This window comes from Calidris pugnax, unplaced genomic scaffold, assembly GCF_001431845.1.
Source record: "Calidris pugnax isolate Ruff unplaced genomic scaffold, ASM143184v1 scaffold18, whole genome shotgun sequence".
Taxonomy (NCBI): Eukaryota; Metazoa; Chordata; class Aves; order Charadriiformes; family Scolopacidae; genus Calidris; species Calidris pugnax.
Genome location: NW_015090812.1, coordinates 748,186 through 772,937, shown reverse-complemented (window position 1 = coordinate 772,937; position 24,752 = coordinate 748,186). Strand labels below are relative to the sequence as shown.

The 24,752-nt window shown below is 43.8% G+C and overlaps 1 protein-coding gene across 1 annotated transcript in view; it reads right to left on the bottom strand.

Moving 5' to 3' along the window:
• DOCK7 (dedicator of cytokinesis 7) overlaps positions 1 to 24,752 on the bottom strand; it is a 99,768-nt gene that overhangs the window by 16,363 nt on the left and 58,653 nt on the right. Inside the window, exons 23-41 of the mRNA XM_014938924.1 lie at positions 21,182 to 21,274; positions 19,875 to 19,964; positions 18,739 to 18,834; positions 18,492 to 18,632; positions 18,226 to 18,339; positions 17,088 to 17,258; positions 15,952 to 16,091; positions 12,442 to 12,611; positions 11,390 to 11,544; positions 9,866 to 10,048; positions 9,223 to 9,358; positions 7,952 to 8,048; positions 7,497 to 7,514; positions 5,269 to 5,365; positions 4,098 to 4,232; positions 3,145 to 3,297; positions 1,478 to 1,636; positions 1,121 to 1,221; positions 24 to 216 (exon numbers count right to left, since the gene is read on the bottom strand). Coding sequence (XP_014794410.1) covers positions 24 to 216; positions 1,121 to 1,221; positions 1,478 to 1,636; positions 3,145 to 3,297; positions 4,098 to 4,232; positions 5,269 to 5,365; positions 7,497 to 7,514; positions 7,952 to 8,048; positions 9,223 to 9,358; positions 9,866 to 10,048; positions 11,390 to 11,544; positions 12,442 to 12,611; positions 15,952 to 16,091; positions 17,088 to 17,258; positions 18,226 to 18,339; positions 18,492 to 18,632; positions 18,739 to 18,834; positions 19,875 to 19,964; positions 21,182 to 21,274 — 2,442 coding nt within the window. The remainder of the gene's footprint in view (positions 1 to 23; positions 217 to 1,120; positions 1,222 to 1,477; positions 1,637 to 3,144; positions 3,298 to 4,097; positions 4,233 to 5,268; positions 5,366 to 7,496; positions 7,515 to 7,951; positions 8,049 to 9,222; positions 9,359 to 9,865; positions 10,049 to 11,389; positions 11,545 to 12,441; positions 12,612 to 15,951; positions 16,092 to 17,087; positions 17,259 to 18,225; positions 18,340 to 18,491; positions 18,633 to 18,738; positions 18,835 to 19,874; positions 19,965 to 21,181; positions 21,275 to 24,752) is intronic.

Here is a 24,752-nt window from a genome sequence, read left to right as displayed (position 1 = left end):
ACATTAGGGAGGATAATTCCTACCTGAAACGTAACACACCCTACAGGGAGGTATTTTCGGTCTTCCAGCATGCTTAGATATTCAGCCACCAAGGCTGCAGAGTGGACCAGGCACTGGGCTGATTCGGCATGATTGCTCCTCTCGGAGTGCTTCCCAGCCATGTTCTGCAGCCACGTCAGGCGCAGGTCAGGGGAATTCTGATAGCCCTTTGCAATCCTAATTAGAAAAAAACCCCTCTGTGATTAACATTTAGTCACTTCTGCTTAAATGATAACCACCCCAAGTGCTAGCCTATCTAGAAATACCTGAAACAGGAAGCTATCTAGGATGGAAAGTCACCCTAAATTACTTCATAGATTTCTGAGCCAGGTAGTGGTGGGGAAACAACTGCAGCTACTCCTTGATGGCAGGATGCTTTTATGGGTGACTGCTGAAGATCTTGACCAAAGCTCGTAATTCACCTGAAGACTGGTAGTTAAGCCAAAGGTGTGGGACAATCTCAGCAAATCTGCCTGATTGCTTACAACAAAATCTCTGCTGCCTTCTAAGGAGACACCACCATGTAATTTGGTAGCTGGGATCTTAACATGGCTCTGGAATATCTTTCGCGTATGGAGACCATCATATGTACCATCACCAAAAAGCTTTGTGCAAGCAGGTCCTTAAGTTTTCCATGATGGTTTTTCCTCAGGTGGAGGACAAGATTGTCAAGAGACTGCTGGGGAATGGGAACTGCTTGTATCCAAGATAAGCTACATAAACGCCAAACAAAACCTACCAACACCACATTCAAACACAACAGACAGGTCTCCATCACCACTAAGATCTGGATCTGCTCTAAAACCAAGCTCTGTAAGGGCTCAAATGTGCACCATCTGAGTCCAAAAGAAAACACTAAGTAGCTGCGTTGGCTTCAGGGGAAATGTGAATCATGGCAAGCAGTGTCAAACAGGTGGAAGTTTAAAGTAATTCCTAATAAAAAACAAGTAATCAAAGTTCACAGCAATACAATACCTCAGGCTCTAAACACAAAAAGTGCAGTAGGTACAAAGCTTTGTTTGAACACCCTGTGGAACGCTGACATCTACCGTCCCCACAGAGCACTGGGTATAAACTCTACCTGTACATCAGGTCAATCAGCATTTCTGGATCTTCCTGGTGCTCCTTCATTTTAACTGTGTCGGACAGGATCATGTGGAGGTTGAACACTAAGTCCTGGACCTGTAAAAATACACCACTGTAATGAACTGGTAATGGGATCTGAGCTAAATACTGCTATGTTTGGACCAAAGTCGCTCTGAAACTTTGTGTGTTTGAATCTTGATGTCCATCAGGAATCTGAGTTTTATGTACTTAGGTGATAAAAAAATATGCACCTCCTTCTGGGAATATATGTAAATTCCAGCTACAGACAGAGGTTTAAGAACAGGCTGTTGATGAACTACACATTACTTTTCTTTTACCTGATTTCTTTTACCTGATCAGGAAACGTTGTCTCTCTAAGTTCCAGATCTTCTTCAGCATATGTCAAAATAGTCTTCAGGGAACGTCTCAAAAATTCCTCATTGAAGTTCTGGGATGTCCCCACCAGGGATGAGAGTGACATGGTCACCTGCATTTTCACTCTGGCAAAGTTCTGCAAGAGAGAAATTGTTATTATATTTCAACAGCCTGGAGATACTGCAACAGACTTCTGCAACATCACTGCTCTGATCATTGGAGCTTCCTCCTGACGGACACCTGATACCAAAAAGAAAACACAAGTTTTGTGAAACGGGCTGTCACAGAGAAGTGGTTACAGTAAACCTCTGGTGCTGCTGACTTTGTAATCTGATGACAGTATTATTAAGTTCCAGGTGAATGTTATCCTGCAAAAGTTTTAGTTTTCTGTCCACTGCTCTCCTCTCAAGCAGTGTCAGCAGAGCTGTCTGGAGGAGCACTCTGCGATGCACAGCCATGTATCTGCCTGCAAAGTACCAACTGGAAGAGTTAAGGCTGGGAATTTTCTTGCTAATTTAAAGTGCGCATGGGTGAGTCACGCTAAGGTGTAATTAGAGATCTGAATGCAAACAAAATCTCAGCATTGCTGACTCACCTCCACTAACACAGCCCGTTCAGAAAAGACATACACACCCGCTGTGCCATAGGAAGGGCTGTGTGGCTGCTTCTGCTCTCACCTAGAGATGTGGGAATGGAAGGCAAAAGGACGTTCCTCCCAACAGCCCCCTGCGTGCACGCTGTCCAGTCTGAAGAGTATGTAAACCTTCCAAACTGAGAGGTTCGGAAACTCTCACAGTGGATGTTCCAGGCAGGGCTCTGCATCTCTCTACAAACCAACACCAGAGGCAGTTTCCCAGCCCTTCTTCCACAGGAATACACAAGAGCTCCATCCAGAAAGCATCTCTCTACAAACCAACACCAGAGGCAGCTTCCCAGCCTTTCTTCCACAGGAACACACAGAGCTCCATCCAGAAGTCCCCAACCAGTTTATGCGTAATAACCTAATGAATAACCTTACGAAGATGACCAAGAGAATGGCGAACCTCTGTTTATGCGTAATAACCTAATGAATAACCTTATGAAGATGATCAAGAGACTGGAGAACCTCTGTGATGAGGAAAGGCTGAGAGTCCTGGGTGGATCTCATCAATGCTGAGTAATATCTGAAGGGCAGGTGTCCGGGCTGTTCAGCCTGGAGAAGAGCAGACTGAGAGGGGATCTCATCGATGCTGAGTAATATCTAAAGGGTGGGTGGTAAGAGGATGGGGCCAGACCCTTCTTAGTGGTGTCTGGTCCCAGAACAAAGGGCAATGGGTGCAAACTGGAACATGGGAAATTCCATCTCAACACAAGGAAAAACTTCTTTCCTGTGAGGGTGCCAGAGCCCTGGAACAGGCTGCCCAGAGTCTCCTCCTCTGGAGATATTCCAAACCCACCTGGACATGTTCCTGTCCAACTGCTTTGGGTGGCCCTGCTTTGGCAGGGGCTTGGACTAGATGAACTCCAGGGGTTGGACATGTTCCTGTCCAACTGCTTTGGGTGACCCTGCTTTGACAGGGGCTTGGACTAGATGAACTCCAGAGGTCCTTTCCAACCCCTACCATTCTGTGATTCTGTGACTCTGAAGTGCAGCTGGATACTCACGTTCCCGATCTCAAAGTTTTGCCTCATCAGAAGGTAAAGGGAGGCACTCGCATGCGACCGTATGGTGCTGATGCTGCTGCTACAGTGTCTCAGGAGCCTCAGGCACAGATCCGCACACTGCTCAGTCTCCTCTTCAAACAGCAGCTCAGGGAACTGCAAAAAACAGCACATGAGAACATTAGTGCTGGGACTGAGGGGAACAAGCACTCGGACAAAAAGGCCAGGGGGATCCTCAGCAATGAGAACAACCTGGCGTTAGAGACAGTCCAGTCCCCTCTGTTTTGTGGGGGAATGATGCTAATTTAAATCAATCCACTTTTACAGTAAGGCAAAAGCAGACTCCCTGGCAGCACTGCAAGGCAACCTACACCCACAATTTACTCCTAGATGTACAGTCTTAGACCAATTTACATCAATTCCAAAAACTCAGGCTTAAAACTTCGAGCTTTTCCCAGTATACCTACAGAGACTAGGAAATTGTTTAAATTATGGGCCGAGTAAAATAAATCCATTTTAAGTTAGACCAATTTACATCAATTCCAAAAACTCAGGCTTAAAACTTCGAGCTTTTCCCAGTATATCTACACAGACTGGGAAATTGTTTAAATTGTGGGCTGAGTAGAATAAATCCATTTTAAGTTGAATTTCATACAGCTTAAATTCCACCTGTCTCTGTACTGTCTAGGTGCCTCTGCCCGCTTACCACCGGCCAGCAGGAACCCACACCACACTCGGGCTGTATGAACTGTACCTTTGTGTGCAGCTGACAAACTCAAAGTGCATAAATATACAGGCAACTGATCATGAAAATAGTCAGGTTTTATCAACCCCCAGACCACACTTTCTGAAAGTTAATATTGCACAAAATAATAAATGATTGGGGAAGTGCAAGGAAGAAAATAGCCCCATCCTCCCACTCGGGATATATATAATAGCATCCACAGAGAATTCACCTTTGAAACCAAAGCCCTCTGCGTGGCGAAGCAGTGTTGGAGATAAAGTGCACTTTGGTTGCAGGCCATGCTGTGCAGAAGCACTTTCAGCACTCCGCCGAGGATGCTCTCTTTGGACTCCGTCACAGAAACAGTCTGCAGTCAAAAGGAAACCAAGAGTTGCATGAGTGAAAATGAACCTCCTGTGTGTGTCTGTGTGCGTGTGTAAGAGAGAATAACTCTGCAGAAAAACCCTTTGCCATGGAGAAATTACCCACTGAGCTGGGCCCTCAAAACTCCCACGTTACTGAATCAGCCCCCAGGTAATGAAAACCTGACCCACATGCTAAAGCCAGGGGGATGGATGGTACTGAAAGCAGAGGACACAACTGCCATGTGCCCTCACTCATTTGTGAGGAGTGAGGAAATATCTTGGCTGCACACGCAGACCAAGGAGCCTGGAAGCTTTCTTGCACTGTGCAAATTAAGTACAGATACAGGAGGCTGACCTGGAACCCAATGACTTGAGGCAGGTCTGGGAAGAACTAGAAGAATCAGTTAGAACAGGGCTTGGGCATCTTTACAGCAGAGGACACAACTGCCATGTGCCCTCACTCATTTGTGAGGAGTGAGGAAATATCTTGGCTGCACACGCAGACCAAGGAGCCTGGAAGCTTTCTTGCACTGTGCAAATTAAGTACAGATACAGGAGGCTGACCTGGAACCCAACGACTTGAGGCAGGTTTGGGAAGAACTAGAAGAATCAGTTAGAATAGGGCTTGGGCATCTTTACAGTTCATTGCTGAGTTTTTAAACAACCATTTCTTATGCTACAAAAAGGGAAAAGCTTTCAGAAAGCTTGAGGCAGGTCTGGGAAGAACTAGAAGAATCAGTTAGAACAGGGCTTGGGCATCTTTACAGTTCATTGCTGAGTTTTTAAACAACCATGTCTTAAGCTACAAAAGGGGAAAGCTTTCAGAAGCCTGAAGGAAGCTACTGACTGCAGTGTAAAACCAGACTGTTACAGGCTGAGGATTAGGGGAGGTTATTACCACCATCCTGCTGCAGCAGGGGGGTTGAACAGTTCTGACAGTTTTCGCAGTCAAGAGCAGCGGGAAGGTTTCTTTATCAAAATACTGCCTGGCCAAGTGATCATAATGCTGTTACATCTCTATTTTCTTATCATCCTTACCTGTACAACTATCTCTAGTGTATCCAAAATAATCAGATTCGCCTCCGTTGCAAGATTTCCATCAATAAGTGCCTCGTGTTCTATCTCTGCTCTTGATCTAATCAAAGAAAAGAAAGCAATAAAATCACTTTCTGTTTAAGAAGTAGACCTACCTGTTTTCCAGTCAAAAATAATTCCACTTTAGCAGAAAACCCCCAGTGACAATGCATATATTTATTACTGGACAACACTGCAAGGATATTTCAACGCATCCATTAAGAGGACAGGAAGAAAGACTTTGTTTTTTTTTTCCACGTATACAAACTTACACAGGATTTACGTTCATCATGCTAGGCGAGCTCACACTGCTTTCTGACACCTCCTTACTCTCCCAGGAACACAGCAACAGTTTAGAATCAAAAGTCCAACTCCAAACTGGTTTAGTAGCATCGTTAGGCATGCAAACAGCACAACCAGGAACAGAAGGTATGGGTTTATGTTGAAGGCCATGGACACAAGGTGGTGCTACACGAGCTTGTAGATCTGGGCTCTTGATCCCAGCAGACAGACTGGTCGCAGCACAGCGTGCATGCTGTGAGGTGCTGTCTTTGTGCATTTAAGCTACATGACATTACAGTTCTTGAAAAATATCTTCCTCTCCAAGTTAAAAAAAAAAAAAAAGGAAAAGGACACAATTTTGCTGGTATATGCCAGGCACTCACTGTCCTGGAAAGGCTCACAAAGTTCACGTACCCATTCACACTGGTGGCCCCAGGAATTCAGCAGCAACCACCTAATTTCCATGGCACGAGCTGCATTTGGCAAAGACCCAGAGATATATTTAAAGAGCCTGACTATGGCCTGAACCACCTAATTTCCATGGCACGAGCTGCATTTGGCAAAGACCCAGTGGTATATTTAAAGAGCCCAACTATGGCCTGTCCCACCACAGGTGCCACCTCCGACAGGCTCATGCCAGGCCAAATCACAGCAGGAGTGTGACCCACTGACAAAATCCCAGGAAAATACACACCAAAGGGGATGGCAGCTGACTGGGCTCTGAGACCTGTATTGCAGCAACCCTCCCCTGCCACGCTCTGCTTCCTCTGGGAGCTGGGTCACACACTCATAATCTACTCTTCAGGCTCCAGAATCTGAAGGCTTGGAGCCTGGTCCCATATAAAATCACAGAACTGCCATGGTTGGAAAAGACCTCTGAGGTCATTGAGTCCAACCACACAAACACAAAAACCCCCTACAATCTACAAATAACCCCTACACATAATACCACCTGCATAAAATAATACCACCTGCAATTAGCTGTGCACGATATTTGGTGTGAAAAGTCTTGCTTGTTAGGCTTCAAAGGGCCAGACTCTACCTACACATGCAGGACACACTTGCAGTGCCATAGGAGTGCGATGGATCTAGGCCACAGTAAGCAAGAATGGGTTAAAAAGCAGGTTTGTAGAGTTATCTAAGCAGGTTATTTTGTGGGGTGAGACACCATCCTTTGACCATCAAGGTATTCCACAGCATGTATGTGAGGTCCTCCTGGGAAGAGGAGAAGGCTCAGACCCAGTGCCAGCAGTGAACTGATGAGTTCTTCAGGCCAAATTTTAATCTGGTGTTACTTTGTTCACAGCTCTGGAGCTGTGCCAAGGTGAAATTTGTACCTACATCACTTCACTAGTAGGTTCAAACACACTAGTCACTTGGCTTTCCCAGTGCCTCAACAGCACTGAGGTTTTGGACAAAAAGTCACTATTTGACATAACAAGAGATTACGTTCTTGTGTCAGACAAAGCAAATGGAAGCTGTGAAGATGCACTTTCAACTTCAGCAAATGTCAATGTCTTCAGGGGTAAAATTTGGCCTGCTCTCCACCCCAGGCTCTGAGGACCCCAATCTCCAGTTTCTTCAGAGCTTCGCTTGGGCTGAGATTGCTTTCCTAGGATTGGGGAACATTTATTTTGCTGGGAGGATGGAGACTGCAGGTTGCAATTTGAGGAAACAGAAAACGTGCACAGCCGAAGCTCAAACACAGCTCCTGAGCCCTCCGAATTAAACCACACCAAGAGAGGGCATTTGAAAGGAAATGGGTGTAATAAGCAAAAAGAGCTCATTCCAATCAGTTGCACACACACACTGAGAACTTCTGCCAAGCATCACAAACAATGCTGTGATGATTGAGTCTGCAGACGTACAAAATGGCAATTTAGAAGAACTGCACACCAATGCTACAGTACCTGGCTGGTTTGTGGCTTCTAAAAGCACAGCACATGTGGAAAAACAATCAAAGTGATGGATTAGGACAGGAAAGGAAAGCGAGCTTTGACAACTCCAGAATGCTCTTATGGAATAAAGGAAATATGACATGAGATATATATGCTATCTGTGAATACTGTTAATGGATCTTCTCTCTAAATTACAGGGTTTTAAGAAGGTAATGGATTGTATCAGTCTCTTTAAATCTCATTGTAAAATCTAAGCAAGCAAGGGGCAGTGGCAAAGCAGAGTTAGATAGGGCAGTGTTGTGCTAAAAGCTATTCATACACTGCCAGCCCTGCTCCAGCTGAGGGCCCAAACCTGCTTGCACGAGAGCTAAGTGGACTGATGCCATTGACCTTCTATGGGGAGAGAGACCCTGCACCCTCACGGCCACTGTCACATTGGTAACGTAGAAGGATAAGGCAAGAGTTACTTGTCAAGCTTTTCTGTGTTTTGACGCCAGTGAGTCATATCCTTTCTCCATCTCAAATTCTCTTGACTTCCAAACGCGCTCCCAGAAGGACTTCTCTCTGTGGGACAACATGAAAACAATAGCAGGCATCTAATGCTAATTTTTTCACATGAGTAGCAACTCTAGATTTGTTCACAAGCGAGAGGTGACAGCAAACTGTGACTCCTTAGAGCCCAAGGCTGTGGCACTCACCCAAGATGTTTACATGGCCCCTAATTCTGTCACTGCTGAGTAGCATGAGAGGCAACCTCACTTGCAGCAGCTTTGTATCCAAGAGAGCAATGAGCGATGCAGACCAGGGTGTGTGCTGCCACACACCAGCTCACCACAGAGCTAATGCAGAGAGGCAGCTGAGATACTCAAATCACGGACGTAGCTATCAAACCCACCTTCCCTGGACTACAGAAAAAGCCTGGATGTGGCAATCCTCAGCACGGCACACAGTAACGTTCTCAGGGTGCCACCAAGACCCTCCTTCCTACTTCACAGTTTTCTATGTCTTTATTCTCACTGCTGGGAGGGCAGGGGCATTTCAAGTAATAAAGGCAATCAGGCCAGATTAAGAAAAAACAAATGCAAAGATCCCCATTTCTCTGAATTTATTCATTGATTATGGCTCTAAAATATTGATTCGATGTAGCCCACAACAGCTGGCTCAGGTGTGCCAACATGCCTGTGGCAGAGTAGGAGACAAAACCACAGTTCTGATTCTTGTCCTGACCTCCTGGGCCATCCCTTCCTCTCAATCAACACAAACAGCAAAAAATCATCAGAAGGTGCTTGTTACCCCAACTACTGGCTATTTGAAGCCTCATTAAGTTAGCAGAAATATCCAGGCATGTTCAGAGCTATCAAAGCAAGATCAGGCAGCTTGTTTTCCACTCTGATCCTTGCACCGGACATAGTGGAAGGTGGCCCTGGAAGATGCTACACTGGAAGAAGTTCAGGCAAGAACACCCCATAAATGAGATGTGAACACATGTAAACAAAAGCATTCGAGTAACAAACTGCCTGTAGACAGTAAGTTCCACCTACAGGCAGTTTATTTAGGGAAAGTGTAGAGATTTTACAGACCCAGTGGAGCATCCTGCAAACAGCTTTTTCTAGGGGCCTCTTTGTCTGAAAAACTGGATGGGTAGTACCCCACACCACAGACGGGTGCAAGTAATTGTTGGGGACAAGAGTAGCAGTTTTTGGGAAAAGGGGACATCCCAGAAGATTTCTTTACTTACCTAGCTGTCCTCTACTTCTCCGGACCATTTCCTGCCTTGCCCCTATGCTTCCCAAAATAGCTTCTTCAAGTTTGGCTCTCATGTCTTTCGACTTCTTGAATGTCAGACTGTTCATTCTTTCAAACACTTTCTTGCCCTGCAAGTTTCAAAAGAGATTGTGAGGGAAGATTCTTTCATTCTGGAATATCTTTCCTGTCTGAAGACATGCAGCAAGAAAGGAATACAGGTTTTGTTGCCAGCTAGATAGATCTCCCCAGACTCCAGCATTGCTACAGAAAACTCTCTTCTTGTTGACAGTTGGCAAAATGGCCAAGGGTTGTCCCCTTTCCCTGCAGCAGTTCCCAGATGAGTGGCAAGCAGCATCTTGTTGACAGTTGGCAAAATGGCCAAGGGCTGTCTCCTTTCCCTGCAGCAAAGTGCTTCAGAGGTAAAACAAGACACAGACACTTGCATGGCTGAAAAGTAAACATGGGAAAAGGCTGGAGGTCACACAGAGACGTGCTTAGCCTTGGGATTTTGAATACAGGAAATACTTAGGGGAGAGCAGGAAATGCCTTTCTGCAGTCGTGTAAAGGATGGGAGTATAAAGTTCCAGGGCAAGCCCTAGAAGGAACTCCAGGAGGTTTAAACAATATAGCAGTACCTTGTATTCGAAGCAGGATACGCAAAGATAAAGCAAATCCAGCAGGCGATTGAGCTGCAACACTGACAGGTCTGTGAACCACTTCTGCAAGACACTTTCATCCGCGTTCTTGAGCACCCAGAGGAGACAGATCAGAAGGCTGCGGCTGGACTCTGTTGAGAAGGTGGAGTGCTGCCTGCCGCTCTAAAATAGACAGGTCAAGACATTTGCCACACTGTATTTCACATCCAAACACTTCAATCATCACTACAATGAACTGCACCAGCTACCGGCCCAGCCTAAATAATTACCAAATAGGAACAGAAGGTGAACAGACAGTTTTTACTAACAATCAGGAGATATACATTTCCCTTTCTCAACACAACAGCTCAGTGGAGCCCATAGATAGTCAAGCCACAAGAGTGAAGCTACAGTTCAAACTAAAATAATCACATTATATGAATTAGTTTCTGTTCAGGCAGCAAACACCCACTTCCCTCAAGATGCCTTTAATGAGCTCCAGTCAGCTATTATTCATTATCTCATGTATATATCAGTGTCTCACTTTAAATGCACATAAAACCTAGCAAAATGTGGTCCTGGTGCAGGAGTAAAGGAGGAAGAGGAGGGAGAAATGGAAGGACCTGCCTGTTACCAGAATTGGGATTCCCTCCCTGCGCAGAGAACAGGGAAAATGGCCCATTTATGTCTTCAGCTAGGTGGGACTTAGGTGTGGGAACTTTTGCTTAGGCCTTAGAGGTCATAGTGACCACTAGGCTTCACAGAGCTTTCATCAGATTACTTCAGAAATAGAGAATCTTTATCAGAAAAGAGAATTCTTCCATTTTCCAAGGTTTGTTTATTTCCATCCCTGCTTGGCATTTTCTTACACCCCAAGACAGGCAAAACAACATGCAAACGTGTTTTGTCCCCGCCTAGATTACTTCAGAAATAGAGAATCTTTATCAGAAAAGAGAATTCTTCCATTTTCCAAGGTTTGTTTATTTCCATCCCTGCTTGGCATTTTCTTACACCCCAAGACAGGCAAAACAACATGCAAACGTGATTTGTCCCCACCTTGTCATAGAGTCATAGAGTTGTCCAGGCCGGAAGGGACCTCCAAAGGTCATCTAGTCCGACCTCCCCGCAGTCAGCAGGGACACCCCCAACTAGACCAGGTTGCCCAGGGCCTCGTCAAGCCTCTCCTTGAATATCTCCAGGGAAGGGGCCTCAACCACCTCCCTGGGCAACCTGTTCCAGTGCTCCACCACCCTCACAGTGAAGAACCCTCTCCTAATCTCCAGTCTAAATCTGTTCCCCTCCAGCTTGAAGCCATTGCCCCTCGTCCTGTCCCTGCAGGCCTTTCTCAACAGGTCCTCCCCAGCCTTCCTGTAGGCCCCCCTCAGGTACTGGAAGGCTGCTATGTAACACTCCACTGCAATCAGAGTCCCCACCACCTGGTCAGCCCCGCAGGACCTGCACGTGTACATATTTGCTTGTTGACACAGACTGAGGGTCAAGGAGTAGAGAGAGGTGGCTTCGTACCGATGAGGCGAGTAGAAAACTGCTGGGCCGGGTGAGCTGAGGGACCGACGTTCCTGCGATGGCCATGGCAACTGTCTGGCTGATCATGCTGCCACCCTCGCTTTCGTAATCGTCCACAGCGACGCAGCTGGGCCTCCCTCGCTGGTTGTGACTCTCTGCCGAGAAACACGTGCATCTAGTCAGTCCCCACATTCAAAGTTCCTCTCCCCAGCCTCCCTCCCTCTGCAGGGCTTAGTTTCAATGAACTGCCTCATTCAAAGTTCCTCTCCCCAGCCTCCCTCCGCAGGGCTTAGTTTCAATGAACTGCCCGGGAAAGCAAACTGAAAATCACCACGTTCACTGAGTCCTGCAAGTCAACAGGGTTGTTATTTGAGGTCACGCAAAGCAAAGACAACAACACGTTTCAGATGCAACCGACGCAACCTCAGTATCTAGAACCCTTCTGAAAATAGACCTTCTGTCCCTTTGAACACTTGACTCCAAATCCTTACTCGCAGCTTCATTGTGTCATTAAACTGAAAGGATGTAGAAGACAATTCCAAATTCCAAACTATTCCAGGTCAGACTCCCTGCCCTGATTAGAAATAACCCACTGAAGCTGCTCTCCAGGATGCTTTGCGAAGCACCCCTGAAACGAACGTGTGACAGATCACGTACGCAGAGGAAGAAGAGGGACCCTGCTTATCCTTTGGAAGGGTTATGAGAATTGTAGAGTACATGGGGTGACTTTTTAAGCAGGTCAGAGACACCGAGGGATGTTGGCTACGCACATACAGCAGCCAGAAGGATGCAAACTAAAACGCATCGCTAATTTTTCGCGTCATGCAAACAAGTGGGCTAATGCAGCTTTTGAGTGTTAACAGCCACTGAAGATACACGCTGCAAGTGCAGTTCAGGGAATGGATGTGAAAACATGTCAAAGTTATAATACTGTTCAGAAATAGAAACAATCTCATCTGACAGTAGAGAGGTTTGTAGTTCAGTTTTAGAACCCCAACACTCATGTCTCGTGAGCAGACGAACATATATTCAAAGCACAGAAGAGGAAATACCTGTAAAGTCATAAAGCTGAGGCACGGTTTCCATGATCACGCCAATCAGAGGTAGATACAGCATTGCCACCCGGGCCTTTACCTGCGGGTCAGCGTACCGCGGGTCCGAGTCGTGACTGGACAGCAAATTGTGTACCATATTGATGACCTTCTTATGCAATCCAAATAAACTGTTAAAAGAGAGTTGGGTCACGCAGATTAGTTAATCTCTTCAAAGCAAACTATACTTTGTAACTAAAGGGCTTCAGAAAAAGAAAAAAAATCCTGGGTTTTATTTTTAACTTCACATATTACACGTATTTTTTGACCTCCCATGTATTTTACAAACGGCTGGCTTTTCACTATGCCATATAAAATGTACAAAAACTAGCTTGTGGAGGTGTGCACCCAATATCATGTGAACACTCTTATATCCTCCATACAAAACCAAAGCCCCAGCTACTGCTATGCTCAAGTATCTAATCTACTGAAGACCATTAGAACTTAAAGAATACGGAAAACAGGGAGAGAACCTTGAGAGGACAGCGGGTTTAGTGAAACTATTCATTGTGTTCTTTTCATTTTATCTGTTGAACAACCATTTACAGAGAGAAAAGCCCTCCTAAGACAGAACGTGGCTTTTATCAAACGATCAGGATGTTTCTGCTTCAGTTCCCCGACCTCCCACATAATTATTCAACCAAATCACTTGACGGGTCAATAGTTTTGCATAGAAAGCGTCAAAGGAATGGAAGAGTAGAGGAAAAATGGCAAAAAATGGCCTGCTTCGTTATTCAGATACAAACAATGGCAGGGCCCAAGCATCACCCCCTTTTGCAGGGGTCCCTGCCTGAGCCCTACTCGCTGAAAAAAACCCACAAACTCCCCTGAATCTCTCAAGAACTCGCTCTGCTCCTGTAGGTTCCCTCAGCCACCACACAGAGGCAAATCCAAATAAACTCTCCCCGAGCAAATAGCGGGTGTCCCTGTAGCTATTTGCTTCCGTGGGCAAACCAGGCCGAGAAGACAACGTTACCCCATGCAGGAAGCAGCCAAGGAAGCTCATACATTATGCGTTAGCAAAACATAAGCTCCAGTGTTCAGACCTGAGGTATTAAAACAAGTGTTGAATTTCAGGCAGTATCCACTTTACCTGAAAAAGTAGAGTTGAGTTCTGGTTAAAAGAGACAAGAGGCTTCGACTGGATTGTTGGGCGTTTTAAATGATTAAAAATGACACCAGGACAGGTTAAGAGGACATTACCTGGTTGTTGCTACACGTCTTTCCTGTGTTTTTTAATCAAGCTCTAATGAGATTCTACAGTTGCTTGCTTGTGTAATTAGTGAGACCCTCAACAATTAGGAAGGAAATGCTTATTTAAGTGACTGGTTCCTTCAGATTAAAGAAGTCTTTGTAGAAGCCTTCTCCTTTGAAGGAGAGGCACCAAAGTTGTGTTTCTAACAGTTCAAGGGAAACTATCCTGCAGGCCATAGAATTGCGTGAAGGGAAATCACACCCAAACAAAGCAGTGTCATTCAAAACTAGGGCTCCTCTGCACTTTTCCAGAAGAGAGCAGGTACCGTGGTGGATCGATCCCCAGCAAAGAGGAGGAAACGTGGCCCACTTGTCTTTCTGGCTGATGATGCAATGAATTGATCTTGCCGCCCTCCAACCGTCCCCCTCCGTTATCGCAACCCCGGCCTGAATTTGGGTCAACACCGCACACTTTTGGAAACCTGACTTTTGTCACTGAATGCTGAGGGCCAAATTCCGATTTTCTCACTTCTGCCCTGCACCAGTCGATACGGGCAACATGGGTGCTATGAAAGGAGCAACATCAGTTAATAACCAAAGCAGCACAGCACTGTTTACAGAGACAATCTGTTCAGGGTGTAGCTGCTTGGACTTGCTCCCTGTAATGGTCACATTCAGGCAGCTCCCTTCATCTCCAGGCTGGAGGTGGCAAGGTAAAATTTAACATATTTTGCGAATGAAGCTAAAAGAGCAAGGACAGGACACATTTAAGGCTCTGTATCGGCTATCAAAACCTAGAAGGACATCCCTCCCCAGGGTAATGCAACTGAGAACAATTCTGAGCTTTTTCTAATGGTAGCCTAAATATTTTAATGGCAGGCATGTCTGAAACCCCTACCAACAACCTGACGATGATACTATACAGCTGTTAAAAGTCTTCGCAGCCAATGGAAGAACAGATCTGAACAGACTGGTTTACTTTAGATGGTGGATCTACCAGGGCAAACGCAGAAGACTAAGCCTGAGAACAGCTAATAAGCTGCAAACTACAAGTAATTCTGGAAAAAAAATAATTACAAATGCATTACTGGTCTATCTCTCCACCAAAATGAAGGAGCTTTGTTCAAAATGCATCTCCAGAGCTCAATTGGTATCAGAGAGCTTTTTCTGTCCAGACAAGGTTTGAGAGAGGAGCTGTCTCCCTAGTGGACGCCAGCAAGACCATGCTGATAGCTCCTTTGCACAGAGTTTTCCATCCTGGTCCGAGCTTAAGTGCTGAGAGAGCTCAAGAGGCAGGTTGGTGAGAACAGAAACTTTGTGAAGAGTAAGGACAAACATGGTCAGAGACAGTGACTGATTTCTAACCAGTGAGCAGGATGTTCCTACGGTACAAAAAGGATTTCTGCAGACAGTGTATATGGGTAAAGATTTGCTGCTTTTTCCATTTCAGGCCAAACAAATGGGACTGCAGTGTGTTATGTACATACACAGGAAAATATTCTAATTTATGGCATCACTTTCTTCTCCAACAGGAAAAAGAATGAATGTTTAACTCCTGAGACCTCTTGGTAAAGGGGCAGAATTAACCATGAATCACCAGCATTTGTCGACTCGGCTGATATTTTTGAGTCCACCTTGAGAAAAATGCCTGCGAGAGAACTTAGGACCGTGGAAGCAATCAATAATTTCCATTAGAACTCATTTTAAAGAGGCAAGGCAGAATACACCCCTAAATAACACAAGTAACAGACTGGATGTCAGGACTACAGGCTACACTCCTGCTTCAGAAAATTATTTGCTGCACAAGCCAGGCAAGTCACCAACCAACTCTGCATGTTTGACTCTATTTGTCTATTTATGTAACCCACAGAGACCTCATCAATGCATAATTTATGTTTAAAAAGAGCTGGGAGGACCACAGGCGAAATGCATTGTAGCATTTAAAACCACCAGCAATAGAGACCTCCTAAATGTTGAAAATTATTTTCTTGTTATAATTGAGAAAAGCTATTTTCCCTTTAGAGCTCTAGCAGAAACCTCTTTCCTTTCTTCTCAGCTGGAAAAATGTGACTGAAATGATGTTTATAGAGTCAAGGCTAAGGAAGTAAGAAATAGGAAGGGTAGGGAGAAAGAAGAGGATTCTAAAAGAACTGGTTTCTTATCTTCTCAGCTCACAAATTTAAAACAATTCTGGCCATGCCAGAACTGGCTTTGCATCCACCATTTGCTTGGAATTACAGAAAACTCTTGGAGAAAAAAAGAATTGTAAAGATTTACCCTTCTGCATCAGGATCTAAAATGACAGCCAGTTCCGTTAACACAAGCCCGGCCAAGTAATGCTGTTGGCGGAAAGGCACAGACAATTCAAACATATTTGCAATCTTCTGGTCTTGGACATTTGTGGAGAACCCAGAACTCTGTGAAAAAAATGGAGTTTCAGAAGTTGCATAATGAGGTCCCTTGGAACACAGAGTCAGAGCTTATGAAACACATTAGAAGCAATTTTCAGAATTAAAGACAATTTCATATAAACCACCTTTTCCCTTTGTTGTTTGGATCTAGACACAGCTACTTACATTACAATCAAGCTTGGATCTAGACACAGCTACTTACATTACAACCAAGCTCACTAAATCTTCTCTTAATTCTGTTTGTTGTTATTGCCTTCCCACCCCCAGGGCAGGCCTTAGGGAAGTAAAGCCAAATAACCTTTAAAAGTGGATTAGTTAAACTTTTAACTCAGGTACGGACACTCTTATTCAGGCTAAAGAAGGCTTTAATTTCATTTAGTTTGCCTAATTTTGCAACTAATGAATGAAACACTTGAATGTTAGTTTGCAACTAATGAACTAAACACTTAAATGACACACTTGCTAACTCAAATTACTTTTCTCTTAGGACTAAGCTACAGTTTACTAGAATGACCCTAGTTAAACTTTTAACTCAGGTACGGACACTCATATTCAGGCTAAAGAGGGCTTCAATTTGATTTAGTTTGCCTAATTTTGCAACTAATTAATCCACTTGAATGACACACTTGCTAATTCAAATTACTTTTTTCTGAAGACTAAGCTACAGTTTACTAGAATGATTCCTGTTTTGTAAGAAAAGGGTAACACTGGACAAAGCATTTTCTTTAATGGCCCATTTATGTTCATGCTTTTTTCTGCTATAGGAGGAAACTAGTTCCCTAAGGACAGTGTGTGGTCACTACAAGGACAGGGATATGGGCATTCTTTTTTCAATAATAAAAGAAGAAAAGACGTCAAAACCTATGTGGCAGGAAAAAAGAATTTCTAAATAAACGCTTACAAAAATATTAGTGAGCAGAGGTTAAAAATACAGGTGACCCAACTGCCTCTCAGAACAAAGCTCAGCTTGCGTTTCCACAAGGGCTCCTTGTCAGCACGTACCTGAGAAGTTGCTGAAGACACAGATGGTGATGGAGATGCAGGTGGTGTGAGCAAGCTGCAGGGTAAATTCAAGGTGACGTAGTGTTCATGGCTGCAAATGATGCGGAGGAAGTCCAGCCTCAAAGACGCCAGGTTACTTGGATTTGTTAAGGAATACATCTTTAAAGACACCTGGCAAGTGTAGCCCATAAAATTGCAGTCAGCACCAAAAGAGAGTACAAACGAGCCCCCCTGTCCCACTACTGCTCCCCTGAAATGCTTCCAAAGCAACAACTGAAGAGCTTGATATCATTAAATGGTCACATCAGATCCACTTTGTGCTACAGACTAAACTTCTGATGTGCAGGAGCCATACACATCCAAACCAATGGCATATATATCAGCACAAAATGTATAAAACAGTCATATTTATATACGCAAATGAAAAACTACGTGCTTCACATCGTATTGATTTCAGCAGGGAGCTGTGAGAAGCAGGACATCAGCGTGATGCATTAACAGGTCAAAGATGCAGGATGGCAAATATACAGTAGGCAACAAAGCTCAGATGATACTGCTGTTCTTGTCCTTTGTATAAAATGCTTTAGACTCTGCGGCAAAAATGAGTCTAAGCCCAAGCTCCCGATTCCTCATCATCTCCTTTGTGCACAGTGTTTGTAGTCAAACGAAACTTTGTGGTTCGAGGTGATTTCCCTGCCACAACATTGCAAATGAACTTCCCAATGCATAACGCAGGAACCCTCCTTATGGGGGAGGAGACCTTGCATCCTCAGGGGGGTAGAAGGGGATCAAACAGGGTCAACGTGTCCTTGAGAGACCCTCTGAAAAACCACGACAGTCTGAGCTCCCGCACAAAAACTCCTGCTAATTTTTGATCCAATTACTTTGAACGTGGTGAGCAGAAGGAATAATTCTTCCTTCCTGCTGCATGTCCATTCACTCAAAGGAAGTTACTCCTAATTTGAGTGTAATCAGAGAGGTGTAAACTCTAAATCACCACTGAGGATACCTTGCTATCTTTAAAAAGACCTGAACAGCAGAATTTTGGCTCCATACTTAACTGTGTGTCCAAAGAAAGTTAAGAGTAATAGGCTATGCTACAGTTCAGAGTTAAGTCACCATCTTTATCTGCATTCACCTGTTTGTAGCAGGTCTTAATAAGACCAAAAACAAATCCTCTGTCCATGATAGACAACAGGTCATTGAGGAAAAACGCCAGACTCGTGTTGAGCCTTTCCACCATTTCTGTGTCCTAGAGAGAAGGAAGAGAAAAACGGGAAAGAAAATGAAGAAGGTCACTGTACATTTTCAAACAATTCCTGGTCTAGGCACCAGCACGCAACACGCAGGAGGTCTGGTGCCTGAGCTCTGACCGGGGGTTGAGTTTAATTGTTTTGCCATTACCTTCTGAAACCGAGAGACTATATCACCAGCAATTGTGCTGACCAAAGCAGTTACATCATCCATGAAACGCTCAGGAAAACGATTCTTTCTTGGCGCATCCAGTTTGTCAGCAAAATACAAATGATGCACCATGCTCTTCACCTGGGGGAATATAAATTACAACCAAGTCGCTTTGCGGTCGTTGCTGTTTGCCTTTTAAACTATGAACTGTGAGACAATAAGGCAAAGGTGTTTCCAGTCTGCTCACCATCAGCTCGAAGAAGAACCATGCCTGCTGCAGGGCCGCCTCCCGCACGCTCCCGCTGCACACAACCCACTGCAAGGCCAGCTCTTCGTGAAAAAGCTACACGGATTCAAAACCTGAGAGTTAGTCCCAACCTCCAGAGCAGCTCACAAAACAGTCCCCGTGAGAAATGGTAGCAACGGTCCATGGAAAGTATGGCAAACAATGAGGTTAAGCAAAATAAGGAACTGGGAACATGACAGCAGTGGTGGCATCCCTTAAAGAAATCCCCAGCTAACGATGAGGGATGATGTTATGGTACGTGATGTGAGAAACGTTTCACAGCATCTCGCTCCAAAAAATTGAATTCCAAGTGTCAAAAGAATTTGCCACCCACCCACCACCACCCCCCCCAAAAAAAAAAAAAAGTTTGGTGCTCAAATTAGTTTAGTTTAAAAGTCTACCTTTCTGCCTGGTCTGATTTTTGCAGGAAAAAGGAGTAAAAAGTGGACATATAAAGCGATTTGTACAAAGATGTATATTTACTGTGAGAAAGGACTAAAAACAGTGAGAAGGAAAGGTGGGGCTAAGAAACAGCTTTTTGATTTCTTTTCTTGGGAGGACCAACCCACAGCCTGGACGTTGTCACAGAGCACATTTTCATTACACAAAAAGTCAGGCATTTTGTCTTTCAGACATTGTTTAGTAGGACCTCATCTTCTCTAAGAGAGTGTGCTTTCAAAGTAACTCCTAGGTACTTTCTGGAGTCGCTTTGGATCAACACCTAAGTTAACTGAGCTCAGCACACACCTGTAGCACTGGCCATCTAACACATTATAATTTTGCACACAAGAATGGATCATTTACATGTCTAGACACTGCTATTCATATTTTTTGAAAGCCAGTAATAAACTGGCTCCAAACACTACGGACATTAAATCAGACAAGCTACTCCTCGTCATTTTGTTCTTCCCGACTCAACTCTGACAGAGAATACTTCATATTCACTGCAGCCTGGGTATTCAGAGGTGCTAAACAACAGCAGTTCCTAATGACCTCGGAAAAAATCAGGCTATAAATAAAAGGATAGATTGCATCATGTTTTCAGAATGACTTGACCTCCCTGCCCCACAATATCAATTGTCTTCACTGAAATCTACCTTTTTAGTTGGTAATCGTCCTGTTAATGTTTGTAAGAAACTTGACGTCTCAGTGTGCGAAGACATACGATTACAACTTCGATCCGTAGCCTACGGAGTGGAGATGAATGAATGATGACAGGACATTAAAGTTTGCTGTGGATGGGTTTTGCAGCTCAAGGACAATGTACGTTTACAAAAATACTGTTCCAACTGTAGGCTTTTTACTGTCTTTATACCTTTTTATGCATTCTCAAACTCTTAAAGTCATTTACAGGTTTGGTTTAAACAAAATGACAGTACTTTTTATTGTTTTAAGACAGAGAGTCTATTTAAGTAACTGCATGTTCTTATGCACAAAGACACTTAATGCTGCAAAGCATGAAACTTTTTCATCCTTGTATTTTATCAACATGCATACATCAAGGAGGTAATATTCATCATTTCAGTCCATACCTCTCAATCTACCAGAGACCAAGCACGTGGGGATGTACCCCACAGCCACGCTGCTACTGGCACAGGGAATGAGAGCAGTACTGAAATTCTCTTTCTGGTGAAAATAATTTGCCCTGAGTGCCAGTGAACTCAGACTGAATATTTCTGGGAGACCAATTAACTTGAAAGGAGGTACAGTTGAGAGGTACGTTCAAGGCAACCATGCAGTGGAAAGCAGCAGGCAACAGGGGCTAAATAAATCGAGTTTTTCTGACCGAAGCTGCCATTAAGTTTTCATACTTTGCAACACAGAACAGATACAGTTGGCCCTAACAAGTCACTGGCTCCAGCACTCAAATTCACATGTTTTAAGAGAGAATTTTACACGTGTACCAATTTTGGTTTAACAATACTCCACTCAACAGTCATGAAGGATTACTTGACGATGAATACTTAATGCTTGATGAAAATGGCAAAATGGTTCACAACATCAAAAGAAATGGCAAACATGGACAAAACTATGAAGCTGTGATTAATGTTCCCACTTAGAAATGTGCTCCACTTGAAGCTGAAACTAGTGTTAGAGAGAGAGAGAAAAAAAGAAAAGAAAAGCAGTCACAGCATTTACATTTCACAGACCAGCAACCACTGAAATGAAAGAAGGGGACACGTTCACGCATTTTGAGGTTTTTCATGCAGTGTGGTGAGGTGGTAGGGGAGAAGATGCTAATTTATTACAAAAAAAAAAAAAAATCACAAAGTTTCAAGGAGTAAATAAATAATAACAAAAAAAAACCAAACCACCAAAACCGGAGTATACACCGAAAGAAAGATATTCTACAGGGAAACATCAGGGAAAACAAAGCCAGAAAAACCTCTACCGAAGACACCACCTGTGTTGACTCTGCACTTGGGCTGGGGTTGGATCCCCATGGGGCTGCTTTTGGACCACCAGTGTTTACCCAGGAATTGGAGCGGTCTAAACCCTGGGCATGTAATAGAAAGCAGTTGGGAAAGGAAAGAAACATTACATGTTGCATGCCACACAGTCGTCAGTTTAGTCCTTAAAAGCAATCAAACCGGGTACGCTGCAAACACATCACCCGTTAGCGCTGTTAAAGCAGCCTGAATTCCCAGGTGAGAATTCTCTTGAGATATTTTAGTCCAGAGGATTATGTTTTAAATCTCATCCCACACATGCATCACATTAATACTGTTGACAGCTCGGGTCCAGCTTGTCCTATTGTAACTCCTGACATTAAAAAACTATCCGCTTCCTGAAAAAAAAAATATCTCACTTTGATCAGTTTAAACCCGTTCACCTCAGTAGATGGAGCCAGCCCAGATTTACAGCGTGACGGAGGAAAACTGGTGCCCAGATGTGAAAACCACAAAGGATGCTCTCTGAGGTTTCCAGCACTTTTAAGGTAGACTATGTATTACCCCACAGTTTGTAAACTCTACAATTTCTATGAAAACGCTGAAGAATTTTAGAGACTGACTGTCAGCTCTCACAGGGTTTTCTACTCATGGAATAAAAATCCAGCCCCACTGGATTAGAGTAACCCTGTGAGCAGGATTTCACATGGACATTTGGGTATTTTCTCTAGGCAGTGTGGCAAAGAGAGGAAAAAGCACATACCTTTTCTGGAACCAACCTGCTTTGCCAAGGAAAATATTTGAAAAATCATCCTGCTTTTTAAAAGCTCAAGCTAGTTTGAACTCCAAATTCTACTCCTGCAATGGATCATACAGGCAAAATTACTGTGGATCCCTCCTCTCTCTCTCTGCTCCCTTCTCCTCTCAGGACACTCAGAAAGAAGAAAAGGAAAAAAATTTAAACACTTGTCAACCCAGCTGCTCCCAAGTCAGGAACATTCAGTGGGATTCAGTGGACTTTCCTGTGTCCCAGGAACCAGCTCTATTGGAGGCAGTTTTGCAATGCCACAACCCAACTCATAAATTCTACGCATCAATTTCAGTGGAGGCAGTTTTGCAATGCCACAACCCAACAGCAGTTCCTCATAAATTCTACGCATCAATTTCAACCCAAACCTGAGCGAGAGCTTTCATCTTAGATTTTGTGCCAACTGAGGGCTTTTTCCCAATCTGTGAAGCAAAGGTGCAGCCCATTTCATCACGGCGATTATCATCGGCCGCGAAGTCCACGAAGCCTGACAATCTATTTCTCCCAGCAAAGAAAAATCCACCCCAAGGTTGAACTCAGCGTGAGAGCTGTAACCTGGGACTCGAACCATTAATCCCCTCAGCTGTATGCAGAGAACAGCAATGCTGTAATTTTGCCCAAGATGTCCAATAAAAAAAAAAAAACACCTGAACACACATAAGGAGAGTGTTTTAATCTCAATTACTTTTTGGAGGAAATAAATCAAAGCTCTCTGCCCTGCTCAGACCCATAAACATGCTTTATTTTGCTCACAGTGAATTAAAGTCGAAAGGACTTTGCAGAATGCTGAACTAAGCTCATGGTTTGTAAAAGCAGGTCTAATTTGGAAAATGCCTTTATCTCACTCACATTACTGCTACAAGCTTTCTAATCACATCACACTGGTTCTGAGGATGAAGTTAAACAAATACCGTGTTTGCAGAAGCAGAAATAATTTCGTAAATATCTGAAAAGGGAAAGATTCTTCCCTCTTTAGAAAATAAAAGAGTACAAGAGCTTCTTCTTGCTTGGCAGAGTCACTCAAAACTTCACAAAACTGCTACTAAATTCTGTTCTATCTCTGGGGTTCAACTTGCAGCTGGATCTGGGCAGGAACAGGACACGTTTGTGAGAATCCACTGTTGGGGCAATAAAACTCCACAATCTTTTCTGTTTTTTCCCAGCACATCTCCAACTTTTTGGGAACTCTTAAAACATAAAACCTCATCATAGGTCTTTTTAGACACTTAATAAACTTGCTTTAGTAGGGAATAAAATTTACATGGCCTCAGTTCACAAATGAAGGCAAAATAAGTGACAGACCTAAACCTTCTTCTATTATGAAAATAAAGAGAAATCTTCCAAATCGTGTAAAGGGGGTGACTATTTGAATTTTCAGAATTAAATAAGAAGCTGATATAAGGGGGACCTAAGGCATCTTTACGAAACCTATGTCTTAAAATAAAAAGCAATACAGGACTGGACTCCAAAGACTTCCATTAGATGATAAAACACTATTTGTTTTTTTCAAAAGCAGAAAGCCTCCCACAATAGATTCTAATTTGAAGTGCACGTTCCCTATTTGGGTGCTTAAGTCATTACTTGGAGAAATAGAATAGGAATTTTTGCACCCCTTTACTCATCTCAGCATCTTGAAAACTGTTTTCTTTTTCTCTATTAACAAGCAGAAATAATTATATTCTATCAAAATTCTGCATAGTCTGACTGAGCTTAATTTCTGATGCTCAGACAACCCTAAAGGAAACCTTCCCCTTAACAATTACTCACAGAATAGGTTTTTCATTAAAGCCTGGAGTACATCTCTGGAAGAAAATCTCTCTTCATTTTGTATTGTGACATTATTCACTAAGCCAGCACGTGTTAAACTTCTGATAGCCTGTGTAAATTCCATATGCACATTAGCGCCTATGGCATTTCACAAAAGGTCAGGGTTGTTTAATTAGCAAGTTGAAGTGGTCTTTAAAATATTTTAAGACTTCTAAGTCCAGACTTTGATGTAAGAAATAATGATTTGCCTACCCAGACTTCTTCAGCCTCTTATTCGGTCACCAAATTATGTTGTTATTAATTTAAAATTGGTAACCACTTTCTGAAACTATGTTTTTCTTGCTTTCATAAAAGCCAGGACCAGTGTGAAGCCTGTCTGCTCTGGCTGATGGCTTAATTAACAAACTTGTTCACCGATCTTACAAAGGATCAAACGTAACAGGTCTCTGAAAGGGCTCAGGAATTCCTCTGTGTTGGAAGAGAGATGGGTCTCAGGCAGGAAAGCATCTCATCTCAGCCTAAGTTACCACAGTTTGAAGAGTTTAAAAGAAGAGAACCCCAAACAAGCTAAGGGAAGGGAATCACCAAACACAGCAGATTTGCCCTGGCTCATCCCACCTATTTTAGGCACAAACCTGAATTGCTCAAAATGGGACTGTAGCAGCCCTATGTACTTGGAAGTCAGCGGAGAGGGACAGGCACCTCTGCAGGACATGCATTTACCGAGCCCTTCAGAGCCAAAGTAGGACCCTGCCAGATGCTCTACTCTCATATGCCCACGCTGGAAAATCACTTTTAGGTGTGGGGAGTCACTGGGTGCAGAGTTAGCACCCCATAAATTCACACTGCAGCTCAGCTGACTGGACTATCACTCGCTAGCCATCCAAAATCCTCTCTGGCCCTTGCAGGAACTGGGACTATTCCTGCTGCATGCGAGATACCTGCTCTGGACAAAAGTAGCAGAGAAAGCCCTGAGCAGCCGTTAGTGCTGGATGCAGAGGAGAAGAGAG